Raw genomic sequence first — 26,942 nt, forward strand, 5'->3', positions numbered from 1 at the left:
GGTCTGACGTGGGGAGTCACCGCTGCTATTGCGCCATCGACAAAGCCCGCCACTGGCTCGGTTGTCATACTTCCGACCATCGGCCCGCTCGCCCTTACCCCAGATCAAACACAATATCCATCACTATCCGCAGCGCATCCACCTCCGCACAGCGAGTCGAAATCAAGAAAGAAAAGGTGCTTTTGCATGCCTAGAATATGAAGGTAGCGGGTATCCATACTACACACCATCACCAAGAGCTTACAGGAAGACTATCGCCGACCGGATCCAACGCCGATGCTCGCACGCCATGCCCGAGAATCCCAACCCCATCTGCGCAACTGCCGTTATGTCCGTAAATTGACCACTTCCGAAACAGCCCAACGAGACATATAAAGTACAGAGAAGCGCTGTGTGAAAACATCAAGTGCGCCGGAGCCGATTAGAATAACAATATATTCATCGCGGTTTGATGGCAGGGAAACCCTTTCGCTGGTGCAGATTCATGCGGAATTCGAATATGCCCTCCTCCGTGCCGCAGTATAGAGTGCGCCCGTCGGGGCTCATGGCGAGGCCTGCTGTCCGTAGTCCAAGCGCCGGGTCGTACAGGTTGCGGCTTGCACGGCGATAGCCCATGCCCCCAAGACTGTACGTCTCTAAGGGGACATGGGCTTCGCGAGCAACGCGCAGGCGCTCCCGCATTTGAGTGAGCTGTCGTAAACGTCGAAGCTCATTGCGCAATTCTGGTGCTGCAGAGGCGCGCCCGCCATCTGTAGCCCGTGCGTTACGTGCCAATGCTTCTTCAATAGTCCGCCACGCTTCGTCGGTCGATGCGATCATTTCGCTATTGTCTCGACGAATCTGAGCTGTAATCGGATTTGGCGACCTTGTTGTAGCGCCACCTGTGATGTTGCCTCGATGGGGCGGTGCATCAGAAGCAACTACTGTACCATCGAACGCTGAATGTGGTTCAGCTGTGAGGTCACGCAGAACGAGAGATGCCCGGCGCTGTGGTGCTGTGCGTTCCGAGCTCTGGTTAGATTGACGAGTGATCTCCGACACAAATTCCGTAAAAGTGTCAGCAAGTCGCGTTTGAGCTGCACTACGTCTTGCGGCTTCTGCTGGTTCTCTATTGATTCGTTAGCGTCGCGCAAGCATGCTATCACGTGCTGCTGTACATACCTCATGCTCTCGGCAGTAGAAGAGGTTATGTAATTGATGCTCCGAGGTGTGATTCCTGACTCCAGCGCCTCGCGCCGCTGCCTCACCGTTCGCAAAGTTTCAAGAACCTGTCTCTCGTGCGCAGTAAGACCATGCGGATCATCATCTGATTCGACGACTCCAAGCTGCCGGTGAAGCCTCCTACGCTCTGACGAGTCGATGTAGTCGTTCGCAAGGTTAGCCGCCGCGCCAGTCCCGTCCGCGTTCAACGTATGGCGATATGTTCGGATGAAGTCTTCTTCTCGTCGCAAGTCACTCAGCTCTTCTACCTCAAAGTTTGCAATCTCTACTCTCTCCGTGTCTTCATTCTTGGGATCCAGAGTGAGGATTTGCTTCACCTTGAGGTTGGAACGGAGGTCCGCTATGCAGACCCTTGCCTGATCTTCGCTCCAGATCAGAAAATCCCAAGGTGCTGGAGAGAACAGCATGGTTCTCACTGCGCCAGCGCCGTAGGATACGGCCGGTCGGGTTGAGCTGATGAGCTTCACAATAGCGTCTTCCCCATATTCACATCTCTTGAGAAGCTCTGTGTCGAAGATGGAAATGTAGCCACATTCTGAGCCTACGGCACACAGGCGGCCTGATGGCGACCAGGCTGTCGTGAAGTAACCCTCTATGGGCGAGCCTGTTGGCACAAACAGGCAAACTTCCTGCAGCAAGGTCCAGTCCGGAGGAGTTGACTCTACTCGCCCCTCCATATTCTTAGCAATATTAGCCTTCTTGTTCTTGTTCCGCTCAAAGAAGAATCCGTTGTGCATGTCGCCCACGGCTACCAATTGTTGTCCGTCCGGCGATATGGTCGCGTGGTTCATGGGAAACGGAAAGTCCAGGACCGTGACCTCTTGCTTCCGTGTAAGCGAGTAGATGCGCACCGTCTTGTCGTTGTTGGTGAGCACTGCTACAACATCCTCCTCCTTGTCCCCATCCGCCGGAAACTTATGTATCGATATCGAGTTCACGATGTCGTCTCCGATCTTCTGATAGTCCGGCCGCTCGAGGGAGCTTAGGCCTGCCGGACGCGGCAGCGTGGGACGGCCGGTGAAGTCCAGCGGAAGCAGGGCGTCTACATGGGTGGAGTTGGCCGGAGGGAAGCCCTTCACCTTGATGGCGGCAAAGTGACCATCGTCGGCGCCGCCCACACAGACAAATCCGTGACCTGCAGTGGTGCAACGGGCTTCCCAATCAAGCTCCGCTATCTTCGTTTGGGTATGCGTGCTCGCATTCAGGCAGTAGACGTCGGACCCCCCGTCGCGGCCGGTAGGGTCGTCGCGATTGCTGGCATAGTATATGAGGTCTGGCTCCGGAGAGCTGATGAAGTGGCGTAATTGGTAGTGACTGCATGCGTCAGAGGTGTTCCAGTGCGAGTGATCTGAAGAGACGTCACGTACGCGATGGGAATCTTAAGCGGATAGAAGGACCTAGGTGGCAGCACGAAAGTGTCGGTGTCTCGACTCCTGATCAGGTCAGTGTCTTGCAAGCATATCAAAGATCACAGGAACGCACAGGAAGTCATCAACGGCCATGCTTCAGGCGCAGGTGGATGGCAGCATGAGGACTTGACGGACAAGGCGGTTATGCGACAAACCGCGATGATGTCAGCCGGGGAAGCTGCAGCAATTCCAGAAAGCTTCAGTAGGTGCACTGCACGCACGAAGGAGATAAGGAGGACGGGCCTTATAGATGGTACGGAGGTAAGTCGTTCGTAGGAGTGATTGAACGCTGCGTGGCACAATTCACAGGCAGCTCCTCCTCAACGCTGCTGCGCGTACAATCACAGCGCGGAGCTTTCCCCACAGCGCAGAGAGCTTGACACGTGAGCTGCCATGCATCGCGCCACGAGCATTGACACCTCACTGCACTGGTCCGACTCGACTGCAATGCGACGCAAGCAAGCCAGACGATAGACTCTCACCATCTCAACTCATCAGCAGCCGTCGACAGCCTCACTCGGGTGCGCTTCCGCCTCCTGGGCGAGCACAGACGCAACCTCGGCGCCCATCGGTCCAAATGCCAAGACGTCTTTCCCTTCTCGAAATTTCTAATTCGACGACTAAAACTTCTCCTGTCAAAGCTCCCTCTCCATCTTGCCATCATATAAACATCCTCCTTCCCATCAACTAATTCTCCTTCTCCATCGCTTTTGTTGTTTGCGCCTTCCTTCCGCAACACACCCACACATACACATCATGTTCTCGTCAAGGATATCACGAAGCGTAAGTATGCGCGCGCGTGCTCATCAAAACGTTTGACTGACCTCATTGAAGGTTTTGCCGCGGGCAACCGCAGGTCTTCGTCGTGTTCAGCCATCCACATTCCGATCGCCTTTCCTGGCGCGAGGATATGCTGAAGGCTCAGATGAGAAGGTCAAGGGTGCCGTCATCGGTATCGATTTGGGTACCACCAACTCGGCCGTCGCCGTCATGGAAGGAAAGCAGCCGCGCATCATCGAAAACTCGGAAGGTACATCATCACAGTATTTCCAATCGTCACGGCGTTAGTTAATCATCTTTCAGGTACTCGAACAACGCCTTCCGTTGTCGGTTTCACCAAGGATGGCGAGCGTCTCGTCGGTGTCGCTGCGAAGCGTCAGGCCGTTGTCAACCCCGAGAACACTCTGTTCGCGACCAAGCGTCTCATTGGTCGCAAGTTCACCGACGCCGAGGTCCAGCGCGATATCCAGCAGGTGCCATACAAGATCGTCCAGCACACCAACGGTGATGCTTGGCTAGAAGCTCAGGGCCAAAAGTACTCGCCTTCGCAGATCGGTGGATTCGTTCTCGGAAAGATGAAGGAGACCGCCGAGGCGTTCATGGGCAAGAATGTTAAGAACGCCGTTGTTACCGTTCCTGCCTACTTCAACGACTCTCAGCGTCAGGCTACCAAGGATGCCGGCCAGATCGCCGGTCTCAATGTCCTCCGTGTCGTCAACGAGCCCACTGCTGCTGCCCTTGCCTACGGTCTTGACAAGTCCACCGACAGCGTCATCGCCGTCTATGATCTTGGAGGTGGTACTTTCGATATCTCCATCCTCGAGATCCAGAATGGTGTCTTTGAGGTCAAGTCTACCAACGGTGACACACATCTTGGTGGCGAGGACTTCGATATCACCCTCGTCCGTCACTTCGTGAACGCCTTCAAGAAGGAGCAGGGCATTGACCTGAGCAACGACCGCATGGCTATCCAGCGTATCCGTGAGGCCGCTGAGAAGGCCAAGATTGAGCTTTCCTCCTCTTCGCAGACCGACGTTAACCTGCCCTTCATCACCGCTGATGCCTCTGGCCCGAAGCACATCAACCAGAAGATGACTCGCGCCCAGCTCGAGAAGCTAGTTGACCCACTCATCTCCAAGACCGTTGAGCCTGTGCGCAAGGCTCTTAAGGACGCCAACCTTCAGGCCAAGGACATCCAGGAGGTCATTCTCGTTGGTGGTATGACTCGTATGCCCAAGGTCACTGAGTCCGTCAAGAGCATCTTTGGTCGCGACCCCGCCAAGTCGGTCAACCCCGACGAGGCTGTTGCCATTGGTGCCGCTATCCAGGGTGCCGTCCTTGCTGGTGAGGTTACTGACATCTTGCTTCTCGATGTCACCCCTCTTTCTCTCGGTATCGAGACTCTCGGTGGTGTCTTCACCCGTTTGATCAACCGCAACACCACCATCCCCACCAAGAAGTCTCAGGTCTTCTCCACCGCCGCCGACTTCCAGAGCGCTGTCGAGATCAAGGTCTACCAGGGTGAGCGTGAGCTTGTCCGTGACAACAAGCTGCTGGGTAACTTCCAGCTCGTCGGCATCCCCCCAGCGCACCGTGGTGTGCCCCAGATTGAGGTCACCTTCGACATTGACGCTGACTCCATTGTCCACGTCCACGCCAAGGATAAGTCCACCAACAAGGACCAGTCCATCACCATCGCTTCCGGCTCCGGTCTCTCTGACTCCGAGATCCAGTCCATGGTTGACGATGCTGAGCGCTATGGTGACCAGGACAAGCAGCGCAAGTCTGCCATTGAGGCTGCCAACCGTGCCGACTCCGTCGTGAACGACACCGAGAAGGCCCTCAAGGAGTTCGAGGACCGTCTTGACAAGACCGAGGCCGAGAAGATCAAGGAGAAGATCAACGATGTCCGCGAGAAGATCGCCAACAGCCAGCAGGGCGAGGGTGACCTCACTGCTGAGCAGATCAAGGAGCTCACCGACGATCTCCAGAACGCCTCCCTGACCCTGTTCGACCAGATGCACAAGGCCCGCAACGAGAGCCAGAACCAGCAGCAGGATCAGCAGCAGCAGCAGCCCGAGGGTGAAGGTGAGAAGAAGCAGTAAAAGCTTTAACTCGCTGTAGCCTTTCGTCATTTCCATTTCGGTCATTTTCCGCGGCAAAAAAAGCAGGCGTCTTGCATTACGGTCCAACTAACTGGGAAGGAATGGGTCTTTAGACGTGTATTTTGCTCTTGTACGTTTTTCACTGTACCTATACCTCGGGCGACTAGCTTCCTCTTCACTTCTCTTTGGCTTGTTTTGGAACAGCAGCATCTTGTTTTACTACTCCCTACTAGCTTTTATTGGAGCGAAAGATGTGTATGAGAGGAAGGAGATATACCTGGAATGTGAAGGAGATGAAGAAGTGTAACAAAACCATCATGATTGCGATAATGTGGAAGGAAGATAAGCCGAAGTGTGTACTATAGTCGAGTTGTGAGATGGTTACGTCAATGTCACTTCTTTCTCCGCTCTCAACCTTGAAGTTTTGATGTGATGTGGTGTGAAGTTCATTCATTCGGCATGGTGAAGGAAGTTCTGCATACAGAATGAGGGCCGAAGTTGAGTAAGGCAAGTTACCCCGCGATAGGGCATGCGGGAGTGTCCAGCATCGCCAACGGATCTCTGATAATTGTCTGAACAATCCCGTCTGCGAAATTAAGTGCGGCGATGGGTTAAGGGGCCAAAGCTGAGCATATTTCCATGCTATGAGTTCTGATTGTTGATGTCATAGTGAACTACGAGTTGGACGTCCAATAGAAGTATGGTCCTCGCCTCTGATGCTTAGCGCATGGACGAGAACGTATAGAGGATATTGCCCATGAGGTTCGCCTTGGAAGGAGATTGTGGGACGTGTTTTCATGCCCCCTCTTCCTAAATATGGGACTTTGATGGTCCTCATCATTATCGGTGTATTTTTAGCCGTTCAGACAAGAATTGCTTGTATTCGCTTGCTCCATATTGACTTTACTCGCTACAGTTGTGCTCTCTTCTAGGGTGCTAAAAATCTTGGAGAAACGCAAATTGAGGGCGTTCTGGAGGGAGACCAACAAAGGGAGAAGAACAACTGAGTATGGGGTGTGCGTGGTGTGCGTGGTGTGCGTGGTGTGCGTGGTGTGCGTGGTGTGAGACTAGGAAATGGCTTTGAGTGTTCTCATGGGTAGTCGTTGTTGTTTTGAGGACTAAAAGCATAGCGAACAACTGTCATGTGCTTTCACGCATGGGGCTCAGTATTCCTAGAGAGTTTACTGTTTCTGGGACCTCAGGTTGTGGCGATGGTCAACTTGAGTGCATGTCCCTTGGGATGAACATAAACTCACCTCAACACCACTTCTAGTTCGCCAGACTCCTATATAGCTACTTCAGGGGATCGAAGAGATGACCAATGGAGAACCGTCTGCTGCCTCGCGGGCAATGAACCAAGAAGCCGATGGTGAACATCGTGTTGTGGGGGACAATAAAGAAAGAAATAGCTCTGGGCATGAGGTCTGTCACTGGTCTCCGTCGAACGCCGACATGCTCCGCTTCACTGCAAACTCATCAATGTTGTCTGCTTCCGGTGAACGATCGAGTAAATCCACGGGCCCCTTTGAAATCAGCGATGAAGCATTCCCTCAGTCAGTTACGGTCAATGATTCGGGACAATGAGTGTAGATACATGCTCGCCTCGCTTGCGACTCCGGAGGTCACCTCGACATTTCTGCTCTGGAGGACTGGAAAGCAGAAGCGTATGTAATTCCTCGCGGAAGGTATCCAGGTTGGGCAGCAGAGACTCCACGCACCGTGACGGTGGAGCTAAAGGATTAGGATTAAAGTGCGAAATGAGGTCAGCAGGCTTGCCAGGTAGTCTGTATGATGACCGTGTATATAAGCTTAACTGGTACCGTTTCTATGCGGTACATTTACAATCAGCTCGTCTAGAGTACTCAAAAGAACAGGCTGCAGCGCATGGGTGTGCTGGTGGTGAAGTAAGAAACGGTGGAGGGTCGATGGACTGGGCTGCGTGAGGTCTAAACCTTGATAAAAACATTAGACTGTAAACTATCTCCTCGTATGAAACTGAGCTAGCGACGAAGATCAGCCATGGAAAGTGCCGCTCTTAGAGGACTACAGCTTATTGGTGAAATCTTGCTTTTATGAAAGGTGCTGAGAATCAGTGCAGCACAGCGCTCAGAAAATTCTTTAGACGACACGCATGGGTAAGATTCCGAGGTCGCCTTGCTCGTGCTCTCGCTCCGCACTTCTACGCTCAGCTTCTTTCGTGGACCCGAAATTGCGACAATGAAGAGATAGGTGCTCCCTCGTTGGATTTTCGAATTGAAACTCAGGAGCAGAAAGGGATCTGACTGCGGTTAATGCCCAATAATCAGGAAGGTAGCCCATTATCGGTCGTGGTTGACCATAGTGCCACATAGTAACTTGACGCGGATCTTATCGCATCCTCAGTGATTGCCACCCTGGTTCCGCGCTAGGCTACCTAGTGCGGTGACCAACCCGAGGTTTCCAATCTTCCACACTATCATCCTCATCCTTAATGCGACCTTTTCTCAATCTAAAGAAGCCATACAAATTCCTGACAGCACTCTCTGACCCAGAGATGCGTTGTTGATGCTCCACTTGTCAGCCTCGTCGCCTTCCCATTGTGTACAAGGATTCTCCACACATGTCGTCTCCACTTTCGCCTACTAGCAACGTGCGACGCAAAAGAACAGTAGAAGGATCCTGTTGGCCTTGTAAACAACGACGTGTAAAATGCGATCTTCAGAAGCCTTCGTGCCGCCGTTGCGTCGCTTCTGGAACTGCCGAGGACTGCAGCTACGACAAGCTGTTACTCAGATGGAAGAAGCGTCCAAGCAAGAGTGTACCTGGATTGCGACAAGAAAGTATAGTGCTACATAGGTCGCTCGATGATTCTCCGCTGGCTACGAACGAAAAGAGAGCCGTAGATTATTTCAAAGGCCGATTATGGCCGTTATTCTCTACAGTTCACGAACCGATACCACCTCCAGTGGCTTTGGCATTACGGTCCCAGCCGGTACTTCAGGCTCTGTGTGTGTTCGCCGAGGAGCACCGCGCATTGCAAGAGAAGGGACAAGCTCAGCACACTCTCGATAACAGACGACTACATTGCTTGACGATTATACGAGGCGAACTGGGCTTAGATCAGACTCAGACAGCCTCACTATCCGCCCTACTGGTCGCCGTTCTACTCCTGTACTTCCTGGAGGGTTACGTAAATTGCACGAATGACGACGCATCGACTCCTTGCCATGCATCGGGAGCTTCGGCTATCCTAGATGCCCTGGGAGGTTTTGAAGCGGCGTACATATCCTGCGATAGGATGACTCGAATGCTTCTCTCTGAATTCGCGTCTACGGATCTTACAGAGGCGATGATGCAGGACCGGAGAGCCCGCTTTCCCGCTGCAATATGGTCCAGAATGGAATCTGGTTCAGTGTGGTGGGAGAGCCCTTTAGGAGATAAATCGCTAGCCACGATACTAGGTACCATGGCCGAGATGACTGCATATCGTCAGAACGTAAGGGAAGGAGAAGAAACCTGCAATGAGAGAGTACAGTCCTTCGAGAGGGCCTTGCAGCCGTCGTATTCAATGCTCGAGCATTCGGTCGAAGAAAAAAAGTCAATGGCATCGAAATGCGATCTCTTCGATGCAGTCACGGCGTCTTCACTGTCCTTGAATCGGTCTTTCCAGCACGCTGGGTTGATATACTTGTACAGTGCTATTCTCCACATACCGAATCACCACTTTCTGGTTCAGCAGCACGTTCACGCTTGCCTGGAATGCGTACAGGGAATGGATACGAAAACTAAAGTACAAAATTGTGCACTTTTCCCGCTCTACGTTGCGGGAGCACACGCGATCTCTGAGCCGCATAGAACAAGCGTTCTGGAGAAGCTGGATATCATCTACAAGAACCTCAGGTTCGAATCTGTCACCTGTGTCCGCCAGATGCTAGAACAAATGTGGAAGACTCCAAGTCACACGAGCACCTGGACCGACTTATTCAAGGATGTTCCTCCATGTACGCTGGTCATATAAACGTTTGATTTATCTCATTCATATTAATCAACCATTTGCAAGTCCTAGTGTCTAGGACTCGATCAGCGCTTCGACCTCAATTTCGACTTGCATTCCTTCAATTCCAAGCTTCCTAATCTCAACGCAGGTGAAGACAGGCCTTCGGTCTGGCGTGAACTTGCGGAAGTTCTCAATGACGTAGTCTGCACTCTCGTCGAGGTCGATGTGGAATGATCGGACGGCGTACACATTCTTCCAGGAGAGTCTCTTGTCTGCGGCTTGCAGAGCCTTTTCAACGTTTAAGAAAGCAAGCTCGACTTGCTTCTTAAGATCTGGAACGACCTTCCCTGAGTCATCCCATCCACCTTGACCCGATGTCTTCACGACATCTCCGATTTTGACTGCCTGCGAGTAGTGGAAAGCCTCGGACTTTTCCTCGGTGCCAGCGTAGTTGTGGACGGAGACGACCATCTTGGATGTAGAGGGTGAAGAAGTTGTGTTTGGAGAAGAAAGGGCCAGGTAAATGTCAGTAAAATGTTGTATAAGTTGAGAAAGTCTGTCGCTCATGTTTCTAGGACAGCACGCCTAAATACACGGCGCGTAGCCGAAGTAGGAACAGGAAATACGCGCCAAGTCGGAAGGGTAGGGTGGTCGCTGCAGGTTCAAGACTCGACAAGCAATGCTATTACGTCTTCTCTAAAGTACGGATCTCGTTTATCTTCTGTAAACGCCAGCAAACATCAAGGTGATCCGTCTGGTGGAGCCTCTTAGAGTGGCCTTTATCTGCTCCGCGGGTTACCCGCTCACTAGCTTCTCGCCCACCAAATTACCTTTTTCAGAAGGCCAAATGAGGGCTGTCACTCAATCACCACTGCCTCACCGACGTCGGCGATGTGCACATCTCCCCGCGTTCCAAGCCTTGGATCATCTCCACATGTTCGAGCCGTCTACATGGACGTCTTGTGACCAAAATCATTCCTTGTCAGGCAGTTTTGACGGCCACGATCGGCTCAGATATGTGGGTCCAAGCTATTTCTTGCACTACGCTCAACGCGGCAGTTTGGAGGTCCACGCTAAATCCGCTACTTCCCATCGGCGAGGCGATAGCCAACCTGGTGGGAAAATGTGTCCCAATTAGTGTCATGCACGATTGACACGCGTCGTTTATCTCCGTCTTGTGCCCATTTATACAACAAAGTCACAGCGGCGACTACGAGACTACCAAAATCTTGACGGACCTCGTTGCACAATGGATCCATTATTGAAATCATCCACCATTACGATCCTCGGGCTCGCGACTTGCGTGCTGGTACTCGCAATTTCGGTGCTGACGAGATTTCGAAGCACGAAGAAGCTTGTGGCGCGGGCGAGTAGTCCTGGTGAGAAAGAGAAAGGTAAGTCGATCGCATCAGTTGGAGAATATTACCCCTAAACCGCGTCCACAGGCGAGCAAGGACCATTTCGAACGCCACTCCCAGAGCCAGCAGAAGGTTACAAGCTCGAGCTTACGGAACCGAAGCTCTATCGCCCATTCCGACATGGCAAAAACTTCGTTACCATGGGTATCCGAAAGATGGACTGGAATGAATGGATCGAGATGGATTCAAACTTCGTCCGGTACCATGATATCAAGGTTCAGCAGCTGGAGAAAGACATCGATGCTCATGTCGGATACGTCGACAATAAGGTCACGCGATTGGCCTGCTTCGAGGTTTACGAAGAATTGACGCAGTACCTCACACATCGCTTTCCAGAAATGTTCTCGCTGAAGGACGGTATTCTGAGGAACTCGGTGACGGAAGAAAAATTCCCGTACCCGGCTACACCAAAGGAGGCTATGGCTACGGCCGCGAAGCTGATTCAAGATGATATAGCACTCATGGTGCTGAATGACGGTAATTGCATAGTTATGAGATTATATGACGGGGCTGGTGCTAAAACTGCTACAGACGGCCAATACCATCTCGATGCCGGCGCAGTCTGCCTCCCAGGATTTTGGCGGCTGAAGGAGAAGTTCAGAATGTCGCTCGACACATTGCACATCGAAGCTGGCGTCCCGCACTACCAAGAAAAGCTCATGAAGTCGATGAACCGCTTCTTCGCACGCATGACACCCGAACAGCCAGTGATCAGAAACAACGTAAGTGCTCTGTCCATAACTTCCCTTTCCAGCACACGTACTCACAATCTCTTGAAGTTCTTCATTCAGCTTGACGACGGCCTCCACTGGTCCCACCGCATGGGCGACGAAAAGAACGTCGACCAAGTGGCATCCTGGGCGACCGCCAACTCGAAGGATCTCACCATCGACGAGATCCACTTCCGCTCGGAGAGGCAATCCCTGCGTCGTCTCCCTAAATCTGGAGCTCTCATGTTTACCATTCGAACCTATTTCGAGCCTATTACAGTCGTTGCGCAGGAACCGCATGTGCCTGGTAGATTGGCAGAAGCAATTCGCGCATGGGACGGGACGGTCAGTCATTATAAAGGGAGGAGCCACTGGGAGGGAATAATGTTGCCTTATTTGGATGAGATGCATCAGAAGCAGGTGGAGAGTGGGGCGCTAGAGACGGAGGAGGGAGAGTTTCCGTTTTAGACAGACAAGGAATTGATAAGACTTTAAATTTGAAATTATCTATATCACATCTAAGATACAAAATACAAATTCAACAAGATGTTATCAATCCTACAATCCATGGGTGATGTTCAAGTCTAAATTTGGCTTAGAAGCATGCCTCATTTGCTTCTCAACGAAGCGACAAAGCTTCTCAGTCGTAATGCAAAGTCTGATCGTGCATCATGTGACAAGGACCCACTGTGAGACAGCCTGTTTGGTGAGGAACCTATGTTATTCCAAGACTACATACGAGCTTGCTCACGCCTTGATACGGCCAATCTTAGTCAGTGTGAGCGAAAGTTAAAAATTATTTGATTCAAAGTCATACTTTGTAGTGGATGATACTGAAAGTGAGCCGATAGGAATACAACTGTTGCGACGAAATATTACATAAACCCAGATTCCCGTGCCCATTGCATGTAAAGCTTGCTTAGTACATCTCGTCGATCTCATCTGGCGGTCCGGTGAAATCTGGCCATAATTAGCATACCGTGCCTGGGTTCTACGACCGATTCAACTTACGTTTTCTTCCAGACATCGCATACCAAATGCCACTCAGTGACACTAGGCCGACCAATACGACCGAAGCATAATTCATCGAAACTTCGCTAACTGGAAGTGCCGTCGGCATGCTGAAAAGAACAAGCTCGAATAATATCCACGCAATAGCAAGGACATTTGCCACTGTGCCTGCGAAGTGGCCGACATTCCAACGCGCGTGTGAGACCTCTTTACGACATGTGCCCAGACTGATGGCAATAGGAACCAGGTATCCGATAGCCAGCGCTATAACCCCCACAGAAGCGAACGCTGTAAATGCCGCACTGCTCCCCAGATTTATGAGTCCAAGAAGCATCTCGATTATTGTAACGAGGGCTAAAGCATAGATGGGCGAGTCGGCGATGGTACGGGTCCAGATGTTAGCGAGTGGCAGTGCGTGATCGCGGGCGAAAGCCCACGTGCAGCGTGAAGCGCCTGTAGTGATACTGATGGAGCAAAAAAGTGTGACCAAAAAGACCATGACCATGAGAAATATGGTGCCGGCCTTTGTTCCCATCACCGTAGCAAGGATGAATGGTAGAGCTTGGCCGTTGGGCGCCGCCAGGATGGCTTCGAGCGGTGGTAGCGTAAAGCAAAGCGGCAGGACGAAAAAAAGCGAGGCAATGCCACCGATCGGTATACAAAGAACGAGCGAGCGCGACACCTCTACCTCGGGGTCTGCGCACTCCTCCGTCATGGAAGTTATCATACCGATGGCCGAGAAAGCGTACGCTGGAGGCAATAGGCCGATGAAGAAAGTGAAACCTTGACCCCAACCTGAGAAGCTGGTGTCGTAATTCCCAAGAGCATAGGACGCTGAGTGTCGGCCTGATTTCGCTTGGACGACGACGCCGATGAAGACGGCAATGATTGTAACGACGCTCCAAATTGCGGCCGCGGCGTCGACGATGGGTAGCATCTTGTCTCCGAACGCACAGATGGTAAACGTCAGGACGCATACAGCGTAGAAGATGAGTAGTAGTTCCCAGCTTGATGCAGTCCACTCCGGGTGATAGACGGAGACGGTCGCCGCAATCAGTGAAGCAAACCCGAAATTGACGGACAGCGTGATGGTCCAATTGCCAATCAGCCAGAACCATCCTGTGATAAACGAAAGTAGTTTTCGCATATTTTTGTGTTCACCGCAGAGCCGGTAGGACCAGTAGTAGACGCCCGAGGAGGTGGGATACCGCGACGCAAGCTCAGCAAGTGAGACAGCCACAGCCCCATCAAGCACAAGGACGACGATGAGGCCGACGAACATTGAGAGCTGACCACCGCCGTAGACGGAACTGATCATAGGCGATCCGAAACCGTAAGGAACTGCGACAATAGCAAGAGCCATGCCGAGAATACTCCAGAAGGAGCGGTTCTTCGTGAGGGTTGTCGAGTATCCAAGTTGCACATGTTGGACGACACCCTCGCCATGGTTCGTCGGTTCGTGTCCCATGGTGTCGTTGAACTGTTTCTTTTCGGTGGTGGACATCTTGGCTGCGATGAAAAGTCTGGAAGATGGCAATAATGATTGAAGTGCGCAGACACTGTCTCAAGAGAGATACGAAGGCGTTTATGGCGTATATGGATGGTGAATAAACGGATCACGAGGGACTCGGTAAAGAAATCAAAAGCAGTGACAATTGTCAGACTGCCTGTTCATGATGGTGACCAATGAAGGGTCATCTGATCGCCGGAGACACGACTCGATGCGGCGCAACAGATAGCCATCTCATGAGGCGTCGTCCGATGCGGTAAGTAGATAGGCATCTTGAGTTATCATGCGGGGCCCCGGACTCTGTGGAGTCGTTTCTCGAAGCCACAAAGATCTGTACGTCGAGCAGTTACCATGATTTTGGGCTGTCTACTCCCAATGTGGCAGTTTGATAGGCATTCTCTAGCGTTCTGTCGGCCAGGGTGGCCGACGAAAATATGGGTTCGGTGGAGCGTGCTAAGCGGCGGCTTCTAACGTGAGGCGCTAGTCTTTATTGGGCAACTTTGAGGGCAAAGAAAGACGATCGGCCCGAATCACGTCCAGCTCCTGCGGCCCTTTAACCTCCCCCTATCGAGCGCTCTCCTACGGAGGCTTTAACCTTTTCGCGTACAGCCATGATGCACTATGAGGGGCGTGGGCTTGTTTTGGTGCGGGGTTGCTTCCGACCCTCGGAAAGCTATGGAAACTGCGTCTGCCGACTGATAGGTTGATAGGGTGTTCATCTACTCATCGCAGCTTCCAACCCATTTCATCCTTTCCTCACTCCTTGCTTAATCTCTTCTGTCGATTTTCTCCTTTGATACCCGTAATGGCAAACTCGATTGAGCTCAAGGCACCTAACGGCGCTACCTGGACTCAACCCACTGGTCTTTTCATCGACAACGAATTTGTAGCAGCGAAGTCTGGTGAGACGCTCGAGACCATCAACCCTTACGATGAGTCCGTGATTGCAAAAGTAGCTTCGGGTGGTTCAGAAGACATCGACATCGCTGTAGCAGCGGCGCGCAAAGCATTCAAGTCGCCCGAATGGACTGACCTGTCCTCGGCTGAGCGTGGTGCGCTGTTGTGGAAGCTCGGAGACCTTTGCGAGAAGAATGCACACGTCATTGCTACCATTGATGCGTGGGATAACGGCAAGCCATACCAACAGGCGCTCGACGAGGATGTGGCCGAGACCATTGCCGTTCTCAGATATTATGCGGGGTGGGCAGACAAGATCTACGGTCAGACTATTGAGACATCTAAGGCGAAGCTGGCATATACCAAGCATGAGCCTCTCGGTAAGTTCAAATGAATAATGTATCGAAGAGTATCACTGACACGCAGCAGGCGTTTGCGGACAGATCATTCCGTGGAATTTTCCAGTCATGGTTCGTTTTGAATAATACCTCCATTCCAATGCTAATGGTTGCAGATGGCTGCTTGGAAGCTCGGTCCTGCGCTCGCGTGCGGTAACACTGTGGTGTTGAAGCCCGCCGAGCAGACACCGCTCAGCGCCCTCTACTTAGCCTCACTAATCAAGGAAGCTGGATTTCCTGCTGGCGTGGTCAATATTGTGAATGGTCTTGGCAGAAGTGCTGGTTCGCGTCTGGCTGAGCATCCCAAAGTTGACAAGATTGCGTTTACTGGAAGCACCCTGACAGGCAAAGCCATCATGAAGGCTGCTGCGGGCAACCTCAAGGCTATCACGCTAGAGACAGGTGGCAAGAGTCCGCTTCTTGTTTTCGAGGATGCCGATCTAGAACAAGCTGTGAAGTGGTCTCATATGGGCATTATGGGTATACCTTTTCTCTATACCTATACATTGTCACAGTACTAACCTTTTCTAGGTGGCGCAGGTCAAGTGTGCACAGCAACATCCCGTCTCTATGTTCAGGACACTATCTGGGACAAATTCCTCGAGGCTTTCAAGAAGCACACCAAAGAGAATACTAACGTTGGCAGCCAATTCGATGCTAACACCAACCACCCACCTCAGATCAATAAGGCTGCGCAGGAAAAGATTCTCGGATACCTTGACTCAGCAAAGTCCGATGGTGCCGAGCTCATTCACGGAGGCAAGCAATCTGGCATCCCTGAGAAGGGGTATTTCGTCGAACCTGCGGTCTTTACAACCTCCAAGAACGATATCAAAATTGTACAGGAGGAGATCTTCGGACCCTTTGTTGTCATCCAGCCTTTCAAGACCGAAGAAGAAGCCGTTGAGAAGGCGAACGATACTGAATACGGGCTTGGCGCTGCTGTCTTCACCAAGGACATCGTGCGTGGGCACAGGGTCGCAGGGAACATTGAGGCGGGCATGGTCTGGGTAAGCGCGGATCTTGGTCTTGGTTGGCATATGTTAACACCAGCTTCAGATCAACAGCTCACAGGACTCACATTTCGGTATTCCGTTTGGTGGATACAAGCAATCTGGAGTCGGTAGGGAACTGGGACAGTACGCTCTCCAGTCGTACACGCAGGTCAAGGCAGTGCATGTCAACTTGGGCACCTGGCTATGAAGCCACATTGTAGTGTTGGTGCACTTGTACGATTTGATATCCCTTCATTGTAGCGTAGCTTGGAATTGATGTATATACATGGACAACCCACGTGAACCCGCAATAATCAACAAATTATTTCCAATGGGAACTTTACCCCGCACTATTTCTTTCCTCGAAGGTGCGGGGTCCATTCAGCTCCCGTTCTTGAAAGTGTGTAGTTGGCTCAACAATTGTTGTCCACTAGCGATCTTTAGACAGAGCAACCCCGGATCGCAAGTCGACGATCGACCGCTTTTTCGACCTATTTATCTCTGTTAGCAAGGTTTCTTTAGCTGTTTGTCAACAATTGACATACATTGCTTCTTTCTCAGCTTCGAACTTTCAACAGAGAGAAGAAACGGCACTTAGACTTGGCTCTCTGATTCTAGACACCACATACCAACCAAGAAGCACATTTATGTGTACAATTGTTCTAGTCTTCCAGAAAGAAAAGATGTCGTATAGAACCTGGCCAGGTAGGTAGAGAATGAGCTTGATAGGTTTACCAACTCCCTTTACTGTCTACGTTACCATGCCGCAGGCTACAGAGCGCGAGCATGACAGAGTGCCACCAATGCTTGATTATCACGGACTAGCGTTGACCTACACATGGCGAGGCGTCTTGTGTCTCTTGTCCTCTGCCATAGTACCACAAGTAGCGCTTTCTCTTTACTATAACTCCTCGCGGAAAAGAAGCACATATCGCTGCATCGAGTTTGTTTCGAGACTCTCCAGAGAAAGCCACCGGTGATCGCAAGCCGAATGATATTTAATTTCCGGAAACGAAAGCCCCACGCCGCCAGCACACTCTTCGACTCTGTTATGTGCGATTTGGATTCCTAGACCAGCAGCACATTCACCTTCTGCCTGTTCTTCTCAGTCCCCTCACACCGAACAGCATCTGGTTCTGGGTGATGCCTTTTTAGTATTTTCCGGAAGGAACAACGGTCCAGGTTTTTGTCCTTCACAAGCCGCGCTGCACATGCATCGTTACTGACGGTATTTAAGTATCTAGAGAGCGAAAAGCACATTGTGTTTCTGTTGCCGAAGTTTGTTCCCCGCAGAGCCGAATGCACATCGGTTCATGTCACTTTGTTTTAGGTCTCCGCAAAGCGAGCAGCAGCACATGGCGCGCAGTTAAGCCCATTTTAGGTCCACGCAAGGCGAGCAGCACATGGATCTCTGGGTCGATCATTTTAGTCTCCACAGAGAAAGCAGCACATAGGATTGTACGGGCTTTACTTTTAGTCCTCGCGAATTGGATGAAAGTTGTGTGATTCATAACTCGGGACATAATGGGAGCTTTCATACCTTAGCTGATGGGGTGCGTATATCAATGGTGATCATCATTACCGAAATATGCCCTCTCACGTAAAAAAAAAAATTTACATCTTGTAACGTTGAAGTTATCTGATCGTACTGTCTAAAACCAGGCCAATTTACATAAAACGCCAAACACCATGCTGATGCCCTTCACTCCACTTCTCTATCCCTACCTTGTCCCTCTTTCCCCCGTTCTTCTTCCTATCTCTCATTGCCCATTTGACTCCTCTCCATTTCCGTTCCCTGCTTTACTCCCCCTTCCCCTGCCTAACCATCCAACTCAAAAGATCAACCTTTGTCACCACCGCCTTCGGCACCAACTCCTCACCTACTCGCTCCGTAACCACAGCCGCCGCATTCCACTCGAAGAACTTCATAAGGTCTGACAGCTTGGTATCAACCGTGATTTCCACAAACTGTCGTCCAATACTCTTATCAGCACCTTCTAGCGACAGCCGTCCAAGGTCCTTGACAACCTCCTCCAGCTTGCGAAAATCGAACATCACCTCCTCCACTTTGGTTTCACCGGTGGCGCGTCCAGAAGAGAGGTATGAGAGGACATTGCCCAAGGTCAGGAGACCGACGAGTTTCGGGTTTCCCCACGGAGGAGTACAGAGAGACGGGCAGCTGGTCGAATCCTTTCTCACGCATAGTCTCGATGGCTTCGGAGCAAGGGGAAGAGGTTGGGATTGTAGTGATGGGTTTGAGGCGGAGAGCGGCGATGGTAGCGCCTGCGAAGGCGTCTTTCTTGGTGATGGAGTTTGTGCGGGAGCGCGGATTGTTGGGGGTGATGGGGGGTGTGGGGGAGAAGGGAGTTTGCGGCGAGCCAGTCGTCGTCGACGAACTGTTGTTACGTTAACATGTGATGGCCTGAGTGATTGAAAAGGGGAGTGTGAGGGAAGGAGGGAGACGTACCTTGCTCAAATAGCTGCGAATCGAGTCAGGGCAGACAACGACAACGACATCGTCCTCTCCCAGCTGCAACTCCTTAATCGCCTTGACCGCCGCATCTAGCGCGCTGCCGCTGCTGCCACCGCACAGGATTCCTTCTTCTGAGATGAGTCGACGCGCATACTGGAACGCCGTCCGATCATCCGTCTTATACCACTTATCCACGACCTTCTGCTCCAACACATCAGGAATGAAATCATACCCAATGCCCTCCACCTTATACGGTTTATCCTTGAACTCGTCGTTCAACTGCGTCGGCAGCGCAAGGATGCTGCCCTGGGGATCCGCCGCCACGATTTTCACGTCCCTCTTGTGCTTGTGGATCCCGCGCGCAATGCCCGTCACTGTGCCTCCCGTTCCCGCGCCGGCTACGATACACGTGACCTTTCCCTCGGTCTGTTCCCAAATCTCCTCAGCCGTGCCGTGTTCATGGGCGAGGGGATTATCCGCGTTCGTGTATTGGTCGAGGATGTGCGCATCCGGCAATTCCTTGACTAGCCTCCTTGCAACCCCAATGTGTGACTCTGGGGAATCCCACGCCGCACTCGTCGGCGTTCTAACCACCTCGGCCCCCAACGCCTTCAACACCGCCACCTTCTCCGGGCTCATCTTCTCCGGCAGCGTAATAACAACCTTGTACCCCTTGACTGCGCCCACGAGCGCAAGTCCAATCCCCGTGTTCCCCGAGGTGGGCTCGATGAGCGTGTCGCCCGGCTTGATACGCCCGCTGCGCTCGGCTTCTTCGACCATGCGGAGCGCGATGCGGTCTTTGACGCTGCCGCCGGCATTGAACATTTCGAGCTTGGCGTAGACTGTGGGTTTGAGGCCGAGGGATTTGGGAATCTTGTTCAGGCGGACGAGAGGCGTGTTGCCGATTTGTTGGGTGATATTGTCCATGACGACCGGGGGGATTGCGGGGCGCGTTTTGGTCGACATGGTGGGCAACTGTTTGCTGCTTGCTGTTGTCGAAGAGATCGCCTGAGGTACGGGTAGGGAAGGTGGTGGAGCGGGGCACAAAGGTAAGATATGAAGTCCGTCGGTATGCTGACCGTCGGTTTCCTGGCGAGGAGGACTTGAGTAGTTGTTGTGAAATGAGAGAACGAAGTGGCCTCAACGTCGCGATACACACCGTCAATAGCGCAAGCTATCGAAAACAAAGTCTTTCGACCTGCAGACGTCTTTGCACGTTGGCCCGCCACTAGCCGGTCCACACGCCTCGGTTCCAGCCCACCAAGCCAGCGGACGCCATTCCATTTACGGAACGCCATCAGCCCTACAAGCACTGTGAAATTCACTGACAACCTTCTTCGTCTCGCAACGTCGCGACTTGATTCAATCACGAACACTATCAACAACCAAAAGATTGATACTTGACCCTGCATAAACGTGCAGCCAATCGCCCCGTCAAATATCGCGATCACGCAACCGGCACTTGTTTCCACCACCGACACCCAACATCCGCTGCCAACGTAGCACGATATGAACCCGCGCTGCAGATTATAAAGCCACTGGTACCCAACCTGCGGAGAGTGTATTGTACCTGAAGATCTGTGATGCAGACGGTGGTTGCACAGCGGCGGAAGAGGCTTTTGCCAGCCCTTGTTTCTACATATAAAGACCTCCTGATACCAGGCTAGAACAGGTATGGTAAACCCGCACCTAATTTCGATGGTGTCTTGCGAATTGCCTAGAGAGGTGTGCCATACGCCGCTCTTGTCCTTGCGCGCGTACCGCGTACCTGCACCCGAAAGGCATCCTGCAGAATGATAGATGAAGTGATGCTCTAGTTGCGCAGGGATGGTGACGAAGTCCGTTGGCGCCCAGCAAGGCTCGAGAAGGCCCGAGAGCAAGCGCAAATCAGACCACTTGTACCCTTTGGGAAGCCATCCGTAGCCTCCGCATCCTTCCCTTCCCGTTGAAGTAGGGGTGGAGCGGAGCGCGCCCTGATCAGTGGCGCACGCATCAGCTTATGACAGGGGCAGCGCAACATGGAGCAGGGGTGCGGCGAAAGAGGGTTTGTTAAGTGCCTGGGGCGTATCTACGTGGCGGTCGATGATGGATGTGAGATCTGAGGTATGTCTGTGCTTGGTTGCAGGGACGGGGTGCTGCGAAGATGAACGGCGATCAACGATCCTCGTATTCGGCATATGTTCCTACCTCACGAACAAGCTTGCGAGTTCGCGGTCAGCATACCACTATCGTCCGGACAGCACCGGTTTTCATTTCGATTCGTTGTCACTAGACAAGGAACCTATCCCGCGAGGGCTGTGCTGGGGTGGAGTGGTTTGCCCTGCTCTCGGGCCTTCCCCAGCCTTGCTGCGCGCTATGCTGTGGATCGAAGACAGAATGTCTTACTGACACGAGGGTCAGGTACCCTGTCATCACCACGCGTCGAGCACGGTGTTTGAGAGGATCTCGAGGAGATGGTGCGGTCAGCTGACTGGCTTCGAAGAGGGTGTGAAGATCCTGTTGCGGTGCTATGAAGGCTTGAATCGTTATCGATGCTGTCGCCAGCGCGAGACACAAGATAGTGTTGCAATGCCCCCGATGTCGAAGAGGCTTCGACGCGGGACAATGGCTTCGGAAACGGGCCGGAGCGCCGACCCAGTCTTTGATTGTAGTCCAGCAATGCCCTATACAAGCAACGACTGTCACCACAAGTTTGAGATGTAAGCTATCAGCCCCATGCCCAAAGCAGACCGAACTGGGTAAGTCAGTGGGGAGAGGGCAGGGTTACTGATTCGTGGCCATAGGGCTGAACACTTGGTCCCACCTGCTTCCTCAGCCCTGTGAACGAAATTGACCGTCATAGGGCAACGCAAAAAAATAGCGCACCGCACGTCAGACACTAGACCTTATCATCATTTGCTGGGCCCGAGTGTTGGGATAACATGCGGTGTAATGAACCCAGCGAAGAGGTGCTGGTTCTTGTCATGATTTGATAGTAGTGTAGGTAGATTTCTTGCATGCAAATCTGTTCTGTCCACCCCAAAGACATGCAATGCGGCGGTGGGTTTGGAGCTTGATGGCTCCTTTACCAGAGACAAATCGGATCAATTGGCCACTTGTCCTCCGGCAGAGAGGAATTGCAACGCATCCGGTTTTCCACACTAATTCAAACAGGTGAGTGGGAGCGGTGATCATGCTTAAGTGCGAAGCAGAATCCCACGGGCCACGGGTAAGGCTGATTCGCAGGACGATTCTCGAACCGAAGCGGTGCCTTCACAGGTGCGAAGCGATCCATTCGTACCAGCTCCTCACATCTGCGCCGTCCCCACGAATAACATGGCCGCCATGCACGGTAACGGAGGTACCCACTTCCTCCATCTGACCAAACTCGAAACTGCCCTCGCCTCCCTCGCCTAGCCATTCCCTCTCCTCATCTAAGCCCTCTTCCTCGCCGCTCAAGGCAGCTCCAGAGTCCTTCAGGCCCTTTGCTCGGCTTTTTCTTACCTCGGAAATGGCCTTCTCCAGCTGTTGCGTGACAAGATGCGGTGGTAGTGCCGTAAATAGATCCATCTTATTCGCAGCTATCAGCACGGGTATTTCCTTAGGCCCCTTGCTGGTGGTAGCCCCTGTATATCGCTTCTGCAAGGCCAGCAAGACGTCGTGTAGGTACTCTGCAGTCTCATTGAGGCCTGCCTCCTCGGCGACCGTCGCCGCATCAAGAACGAAGATGATGCCGCGAACATTGGTAGGATTGGCTAGCTGCGTCGTCGCAAAATGGCGTAGCTTGCCATGGCCAGGGGTATCGTTCAGCAGGAAGCGGCGCGAGCGTTCATACGCGGGGTCGCCCGGCGAGCGGTAGTGCGACGACTGGGGCGTGTGGTCTTCAGGAAGGAGGACCTCGATAGCCGAGGGCGCGGTTGACGTGTGTGTCTGAGCTACGGCTTTGCGTTCCGTCTGGAGTTGAGTCAGTCTTTAAGCCGGGTACCACTAAAACAGGATGCAGGTAAATGACGGATCGAGGGGCGGTTTTCCAGGCAGGGAGGGGAGAAAGACAGGAAGAACGCACCAGAGTGAGAAAGGCCGTCTTGCCTGCGCCGCTGGGGCCAATAAGCAGGAAGCAGGGCAATGTCGTAGGCGTCGCTTTGCGGTAGATGAACTGGTGCAGCAGAATCGGGAGCAGCACGGCGAGGAGGAACGTGATGGCGATGGTTGAACCCTTCGGAGCGAAGGCCGCCGTCGCCCAGCTGTCCTCGTCGTACCACGCCATGTGAGAGGAGTTGCGCGCGTGTATCCGTCAACTGTGTCTGGCGTGGGGGGGCGGTCGAGAGATGACGACAGCGTGTTGTGCCCTGAAGGTTTTCGCGAGCGACGCCGGCCGGCGCGGAACCAAAGCCGCGAGCCGGCGGGAGCTAATCGAAGCTTCCCTTCACCTCAACCACGCCTCATACATCAATAAACTGAGAATAAGGAGAAGGGCCGCCTGCTCGATTTCAAACTACACACGCTTTTGGGACTATAATCATACATAGACAAAGCCACCATCATTAGCACTGGGTGGTCATCCCCTCTTCTCATTGCAGTCTCCAGCTCTCTTGCGCCGTCCGTGATCCGTGACCCGTCATTCATACATTCCATGAGCCGCGCCATGTCCACCGAGCGGCACGGCAGGTACCGCCCACGCCCGGCAGCTATAGCATAACAGAAAGGGGTATGTCCGTCCGCTGATTTTGTTTTACCAATGCTCCATGCGCAGCCTGTGCATACATTCCAGAGACTCCATATATTGCCGTGATAGATTCCAGCCAGCCCACCCGCCGAACACCTTTCGCAGCCGCCTGGATGCGCCAACCCCAATAAGTAATGAGACATTAAGACAATACGAGACAAGGAATAGGGATATAGAAAGGGTCGCTCATGCAAGTCATCAGGTCGTGACATGACGGAAGCGCTTGTGCAGGACTAAAAATGCTTAGAAGAGAAAACCGAACAAGTATAGAATGCCCACTTGGAGCTGTGTAAAGAGTGACGAGCAAGACTGGCCAGTCCCTTGAGTGAAGGCAGGCGCCGTGATGCGCGTGCATAGAACCGCGTACCCATTTCGTTATGCGCGCTTCCCTCACGCCGTATGCCGCGAGAAATGGTGTCCGTGCGTAGTTCGGGCGGTGCGAGGGTGCCATTGGCTGCGGCAAAGTCATCGCTCTTTACTCAATTGAATGAAACTATGGTGTTGTAACATGTCATGGAGACGGGGTTGTTGCTGGGGATGCGGCGGGTTTGCATCCATGCGCTGCGCAGAAGAGATACCGAAATCAGCTGTGCTGCGCTTGAACGAGCCCAGGAGAAGAGTGTTGTTGATGTCCGGTCAGCAGCTATGACAAGTCGCAGCGAGGCTGCCTCGCTCATCAATAGCCTGCAGCATGCGCATGTTGGGCATGTACGTCGGGGTAGTACCCACGACTCGTCTCCATGCCTTGGAAGCGACCGCATCCTCCGACTTGCCAAGAGCCACCTAAACCCGTCGAGACGGGATACTCCTCTTTGATTCTTCGGTCCAGAACAGGAGGTATTGAGCTTTCGACCTTAGGTTGTATAGCCTCAAAGATTGGAGCGGGGTAGTATTGGTAATCGTTGTGCGACTGGATCATCTTATTGTCTTCGTCGTCTGCCATATGATGATCGCCCACGAAGCTCTCCACTGGGCCCCCACTGAGAGAACTTGCAGAGCTCACGGTATGGCTACCCATCGGGCTCGGATCCAGCGAGTAGGTAGTGCCTCTGTACATTCCACCGCCAAGGCCTGATGATCCACCGCCGGATAGACCATTGCGATAGCTGGTGGTATACTGTGCGCCATTTGCGCCATATCCATGGGGCCCTTGGCCTGGGCCACCGGTACCGCCTGCACCGCGCGAAGCACCCGCATTGTGTGGGCCCTCGTTCGAATAGTGGCTGGGTGATCGCCCACGAACCACAACTGGATGAGAGGACCGCGCAGCCACCTTGACCCAGCGAGCTTCTTTATCCCTCGGATTTTGGATGTTCGCCCAGAGCTCGACGATGAGATGGAAGTATTGTTGCTGAGCGCGACGCTTGCCGTTGTTAGCAGTAGCTGACTTGAACTGTATGCGCTCAAAGCCGTGCTGATAGCTATTCTGCGCATGGCTGGTTGGTGAGTACGCCTGCGAAGTGTCCGATTCGCTTTGTAGAGGAAGTAAGAAGCCGGTTGCTTGGCTGGACTGATGAAAGGTACTAAGCCCATAACTTCCGTGTTCATGATTCTTCCCTGGAGGCATTGGGGAGAGTAGCTCCTTCTTCATTTGCAATTGTGGTCCTTTGTCACGTTTGGGCGTATGTTGGATCAACTCAATGCTTTTTCCGCCAGCACCGTCTACCGCCGCGGCCAAAGACACAGCCATGGATTGTATTTGTTCCTGGGGCTTGCCGGGACCTTGGTCCAAGTAAAGGCGACCGTTGTTTATCCACGGCTGTAGGTTGAAGTGGACGGTCACGGCAAAATAGTTCCGTCGATAACAGGTCCAAACGCCGTCACTGGACATGAAAAATCCCTTTTCGATTTTCGCGTCGATGCTTGGAGTGACCTTTGACCCGTCGCACACGAGGCTGCAGTAGTCCTCTTGGGTGTTGAAGGGGGGAGTCCCCTCTCCGGGGCGCTCAGCCTGGCCGTACCCACCCATGGAGAGGCTGGTATATGACGTGGTTAGAGGCATGGTGGCGGCAACAACACTCCGCGGTGTCTCGGGAAGAGAACCGTAACGGGAAACGTCGGAATGGCGAGATGAGAGAGTGTGTGGATGTCGAGACAAGCCTGGTGTAGATGTAGTATAGTTATCCCTGGCCGACGCACCCATGGACGGTGACACGGGGTTGCCCATCCCTGGTGATCGTGCTGGAGGCAGCATAACCGATGGCGAAGGCTCAGTCCTACCGTCCGTTGTCAGCTGTCATGCAATACGATCAAGGTTTTACATGTACAAGGGCGCCACAACAAGGTTACCTACATCATGGATGTTCGTCGAGTTGACGACATGGTACCGGCGTAGTACCCTGTGTTATAGTTCGCTATGGGAAGGGGGTTGTGAAAATAGCTGGAAGGAGCGCCGAGAGATGTGTAGGCTAGCTGCGATGATGAGTTGGAGCTGGGTGAGGCAGAGATAGACCCTGATCCCGTGTCGGAAAGAGCCGCACTAGATTGATACCTTGGAGCAGAGTTAGTCAACCCAACAAAACAACGTTATCGGCCAAAGTGATGCCAACGATAGTGATGTGTAACCGTCGAGTGGGTGGTACGGTGCAAGCTGGCAACCAGGCCAGGGACGATGTGGGCATCGCCGCTAGCCTTGTCGTGTGATCAATGTGACAGACCAGCGTGCTGGAAGAGCTAGGTGCACCATGCGTCCGGGACGTGTGTGACAGGAGACATGACGAAGACGTGTTTGTTTCGGCGGTCGTGGAAGGCAGAGCTTGGGCAGCACCAGCGAAGAGGCGTCGAGGCACGCATGGACTGGGGGCCGCAGGACAAGGCAACACTGCGGAGCCCGGCATGCCGACCGGGACGACAAGGACCAATGAGACGGGATACTTACGAGGCTTCGGGACGATGAGAATTGTAGCTCCTTGTAATGGAGCTTAGAGGGATGCCGGTCGCTGACTGGCCCAGCGTGCTTTCGCGCCTGAGCTGATCGGAAACGCCAGCGGTGAAGGGACTATGATGTGCATGAGCACCAATGTGATCGATGCATTCTTGCTCCGAAGAGAAGGGGTTTTCCGATGCCAATGGCAGAGAAGGTTGAAGGACTGCTTGGTTCGCGGGTCAGCCAATCAAGGAGCGACAGACGGCGCGTCGTTGTGCAAGGTGTAGGACAGAAACGGGCAACGTGCACCCGCCGACAATATGAGTGCACGCGTGGGACGCGGTCGCACAAGGCTCCGCGATCGGGTGCAGAGGTGCCAGAGTGCCACTACAGCAGCGGGCAGAAGGCGAGAACAGCGGCCCCACAGTGTGTAGCGGTAAACAGAAGGGGAAGGAAAACAGGGTGCAG

The 26,942-nt window shown here is 52.9% G+C and overlaps 9 protein-coding genes across 9 annotated transcripts; 3 read left to right on the plus strand and 6 right to left on the minus strand.

Annotated features, from left to right (window-relative positions):
• Positions 1 to 438: 438 nt before the first annotated feature.
• N0V89_000573 (uncharacterized protein) lies at positions 439 to 2,723 on the minus strand (the record flags this gene model as incomplete). Its single annotated transcript, XM_056209394.1, has 4 exons — positions 439 to 1,108; positions 1,162 to 2,535; positions 2,589 to 2,654; positions 2,704 to 2,723. The coding sequence occupies 4 exons, from the start codon at positions 2,721 to 2,723 to the stop codon at positions 439 to 441; spliced, it is 2,130 nt and encodes a 709-aa protein (XP_056076216.1).
• Positions 2,724 to 3,386: 663 nt separating this feature from the next.
• Positions 3,387 to 5,515, plus strand: SSC1 (Hsp70 ATPase ssc1; the record flags this gene model as incomplete). Its single annotated transcript, XM_056209395.1, has 3 exons — positions 3,387 to 3,413; positions 3,465 to 3,660; positions 3,714 to 5,515. The coding sequence occupies 3 exons, from the start codon at positions 3,387 to 3,389 to the stop codon at positions 5,513 to 5,515; spliced, it is 2,025 nt and encodes a 674-aa protein (XP_056076217.1).
• A 4,048-nt stretch (positions 5,516 to 9,563) lies between these two features.
• On the minus strand, positions 9,564 to 9,962 carry N0V89_000575 (uncharacterized protein; the record flags this gene model as incomplete). Its single annotated transcript, XM_056209396.1, has 1 exon — positions 9,564 to 9,962. The coding sequence occupies one exon, from the start codon at positions 9,960 to 9,962 to the stop codon at positions 9,564 to 9,566; it is 399 nt and encodes a 132-aa protein (XP_056076218.1).
• Positions 9,963 to 10,740: 778 nt separating this feature from the next.
• Positions 10,741 to 12,087, plus strand: N0V89_000576 (uncharacterized protein; the record flags this gene model as incomplete). Its single annotated transcript, XM_056209397.1, has 2 exons — positions 10,741 to 10,885; positions 10,937 to 12,087. The coding sequence occupies 2 exons, from the start codon at positions 10,741 to 10,743 to the stop codon at positions 12,085 to 12,087; spliced, it is 1,296 nt and encodes a 431-aa protein (XP_056076219.1).
• Positions 12,088 to 12,538: 451 nt separating this feature from the next.
• N0V89_000577 (uncharacterized protein) lies at positions 12,539 to 14,134 on the minus strand (the record flags this gene model as incomplete). Its single annotated transcript, XM_056209398.1, has 2 exons — positions 12,539 to 12,579; positions 12,631 to 14,134. 2 exons carry the CDS (start codon positions 14,132 to 14,134, stop codon positions 12,539 to 12,541), a joined length of 1,545 nt encoding a protein of 514 aa, XP_056076220.1.
• An 811-nt stretch (positions 14,135 to 14,945) lies between these two features.
• Positions 14,946 to 16,638, plus strand: ALD2_1 (mitochondrial aldehyde dehydrogenase; the record flags this gene model as incomplete). The annotated part of the gene is made up of 5 exons (XM_056209399.1): positions 14,946 to 15,417; positions 15,467 to 15,507; positions 15,552 to 15,915; positions 15,967 to 16,445; positions 16,495 to 16,638. The coding sequence occupies 5 exons, from the start codon at positions 14,946 to 14,948 to the stop codon at positions 16,636 to 16,638; spliced, it is 1,500 nt and encodes a 499-aa protein (XP_056076221.1).
• A 1,592-nt stretch (positions 16,639 to 18,230) lies between these two features.
• CYS4 (cystathionine beta-synthase) lies at positions 18,231 to 19,869 on the minus strand (the record flags this gene model as incomplete). Its single annotated transcript, XM_056209400.1, has 2 exons — positions 18,231 to 18,826; positions 18,894 to 19,869. The coding sequence occupies 2 exons, from the start codon at positions 19,867 to 19,869 to the stop codon at positions 18,231 to 18,233; spliced, it is 1,572 nt and encodes a 523-aa protein (XP_056076222.1).
• Positions 19,870 to 22,155: 2,286 nt separating this feature from the next.
• N0V89_000580 (uncharacterized protein) lies at positions 22,156 to 23,149 on the minus strand (the record flags this gene model as incomplete). Its single annotated transcript, XM_056209401.1, has 2 exons — positions 22,156 to 22,836; positions 22,949 to 23,149. 2 exons carry the CDS (start codon positions 23,147 to 23,149, stop codon positions 22,156 to 22,158), a joined length of 882 nt encoding a protein of 293 aa, XP_056076223.1.
• Positions 23,150 to 24,284: 1,135 nt separating this feature from the next.
• On the minus strand, positions 24,285 to 25,610 carry N0V89_000581 (uncharacterized protein; the record flags this gene model as incomplete). Its single annotated transcript, XM_056209402.1, has 1 exon — positions 24,285 to 25,610. The coding sequence occupies one exon, from the start codon at positions 25,608 to 25,610 to the stop codon at positions 24,285 to 24,287; it is 1,326 nt and encodes a 441-aa protein (XP_056076224.1).
• Positions 25,611 to 26,942: the final 1,332 nt, after the last annotated feature.

This window comes from Didymosphaeria variabile (genome assembly GCF_027946475.1).
Source record: "Didymosphaeria variabile strain IMI 356815 chromosome Unknown scaffold_1, whole genome shotgun sequence".
Classification (NCBI taxonomy): Eukaryota; Fungi; Ascomycota; class Dothideomycetes; order Pleosporales; family Didymosphaeriaceae; genus Didymosphaeria; species Didymosphaeria variabile.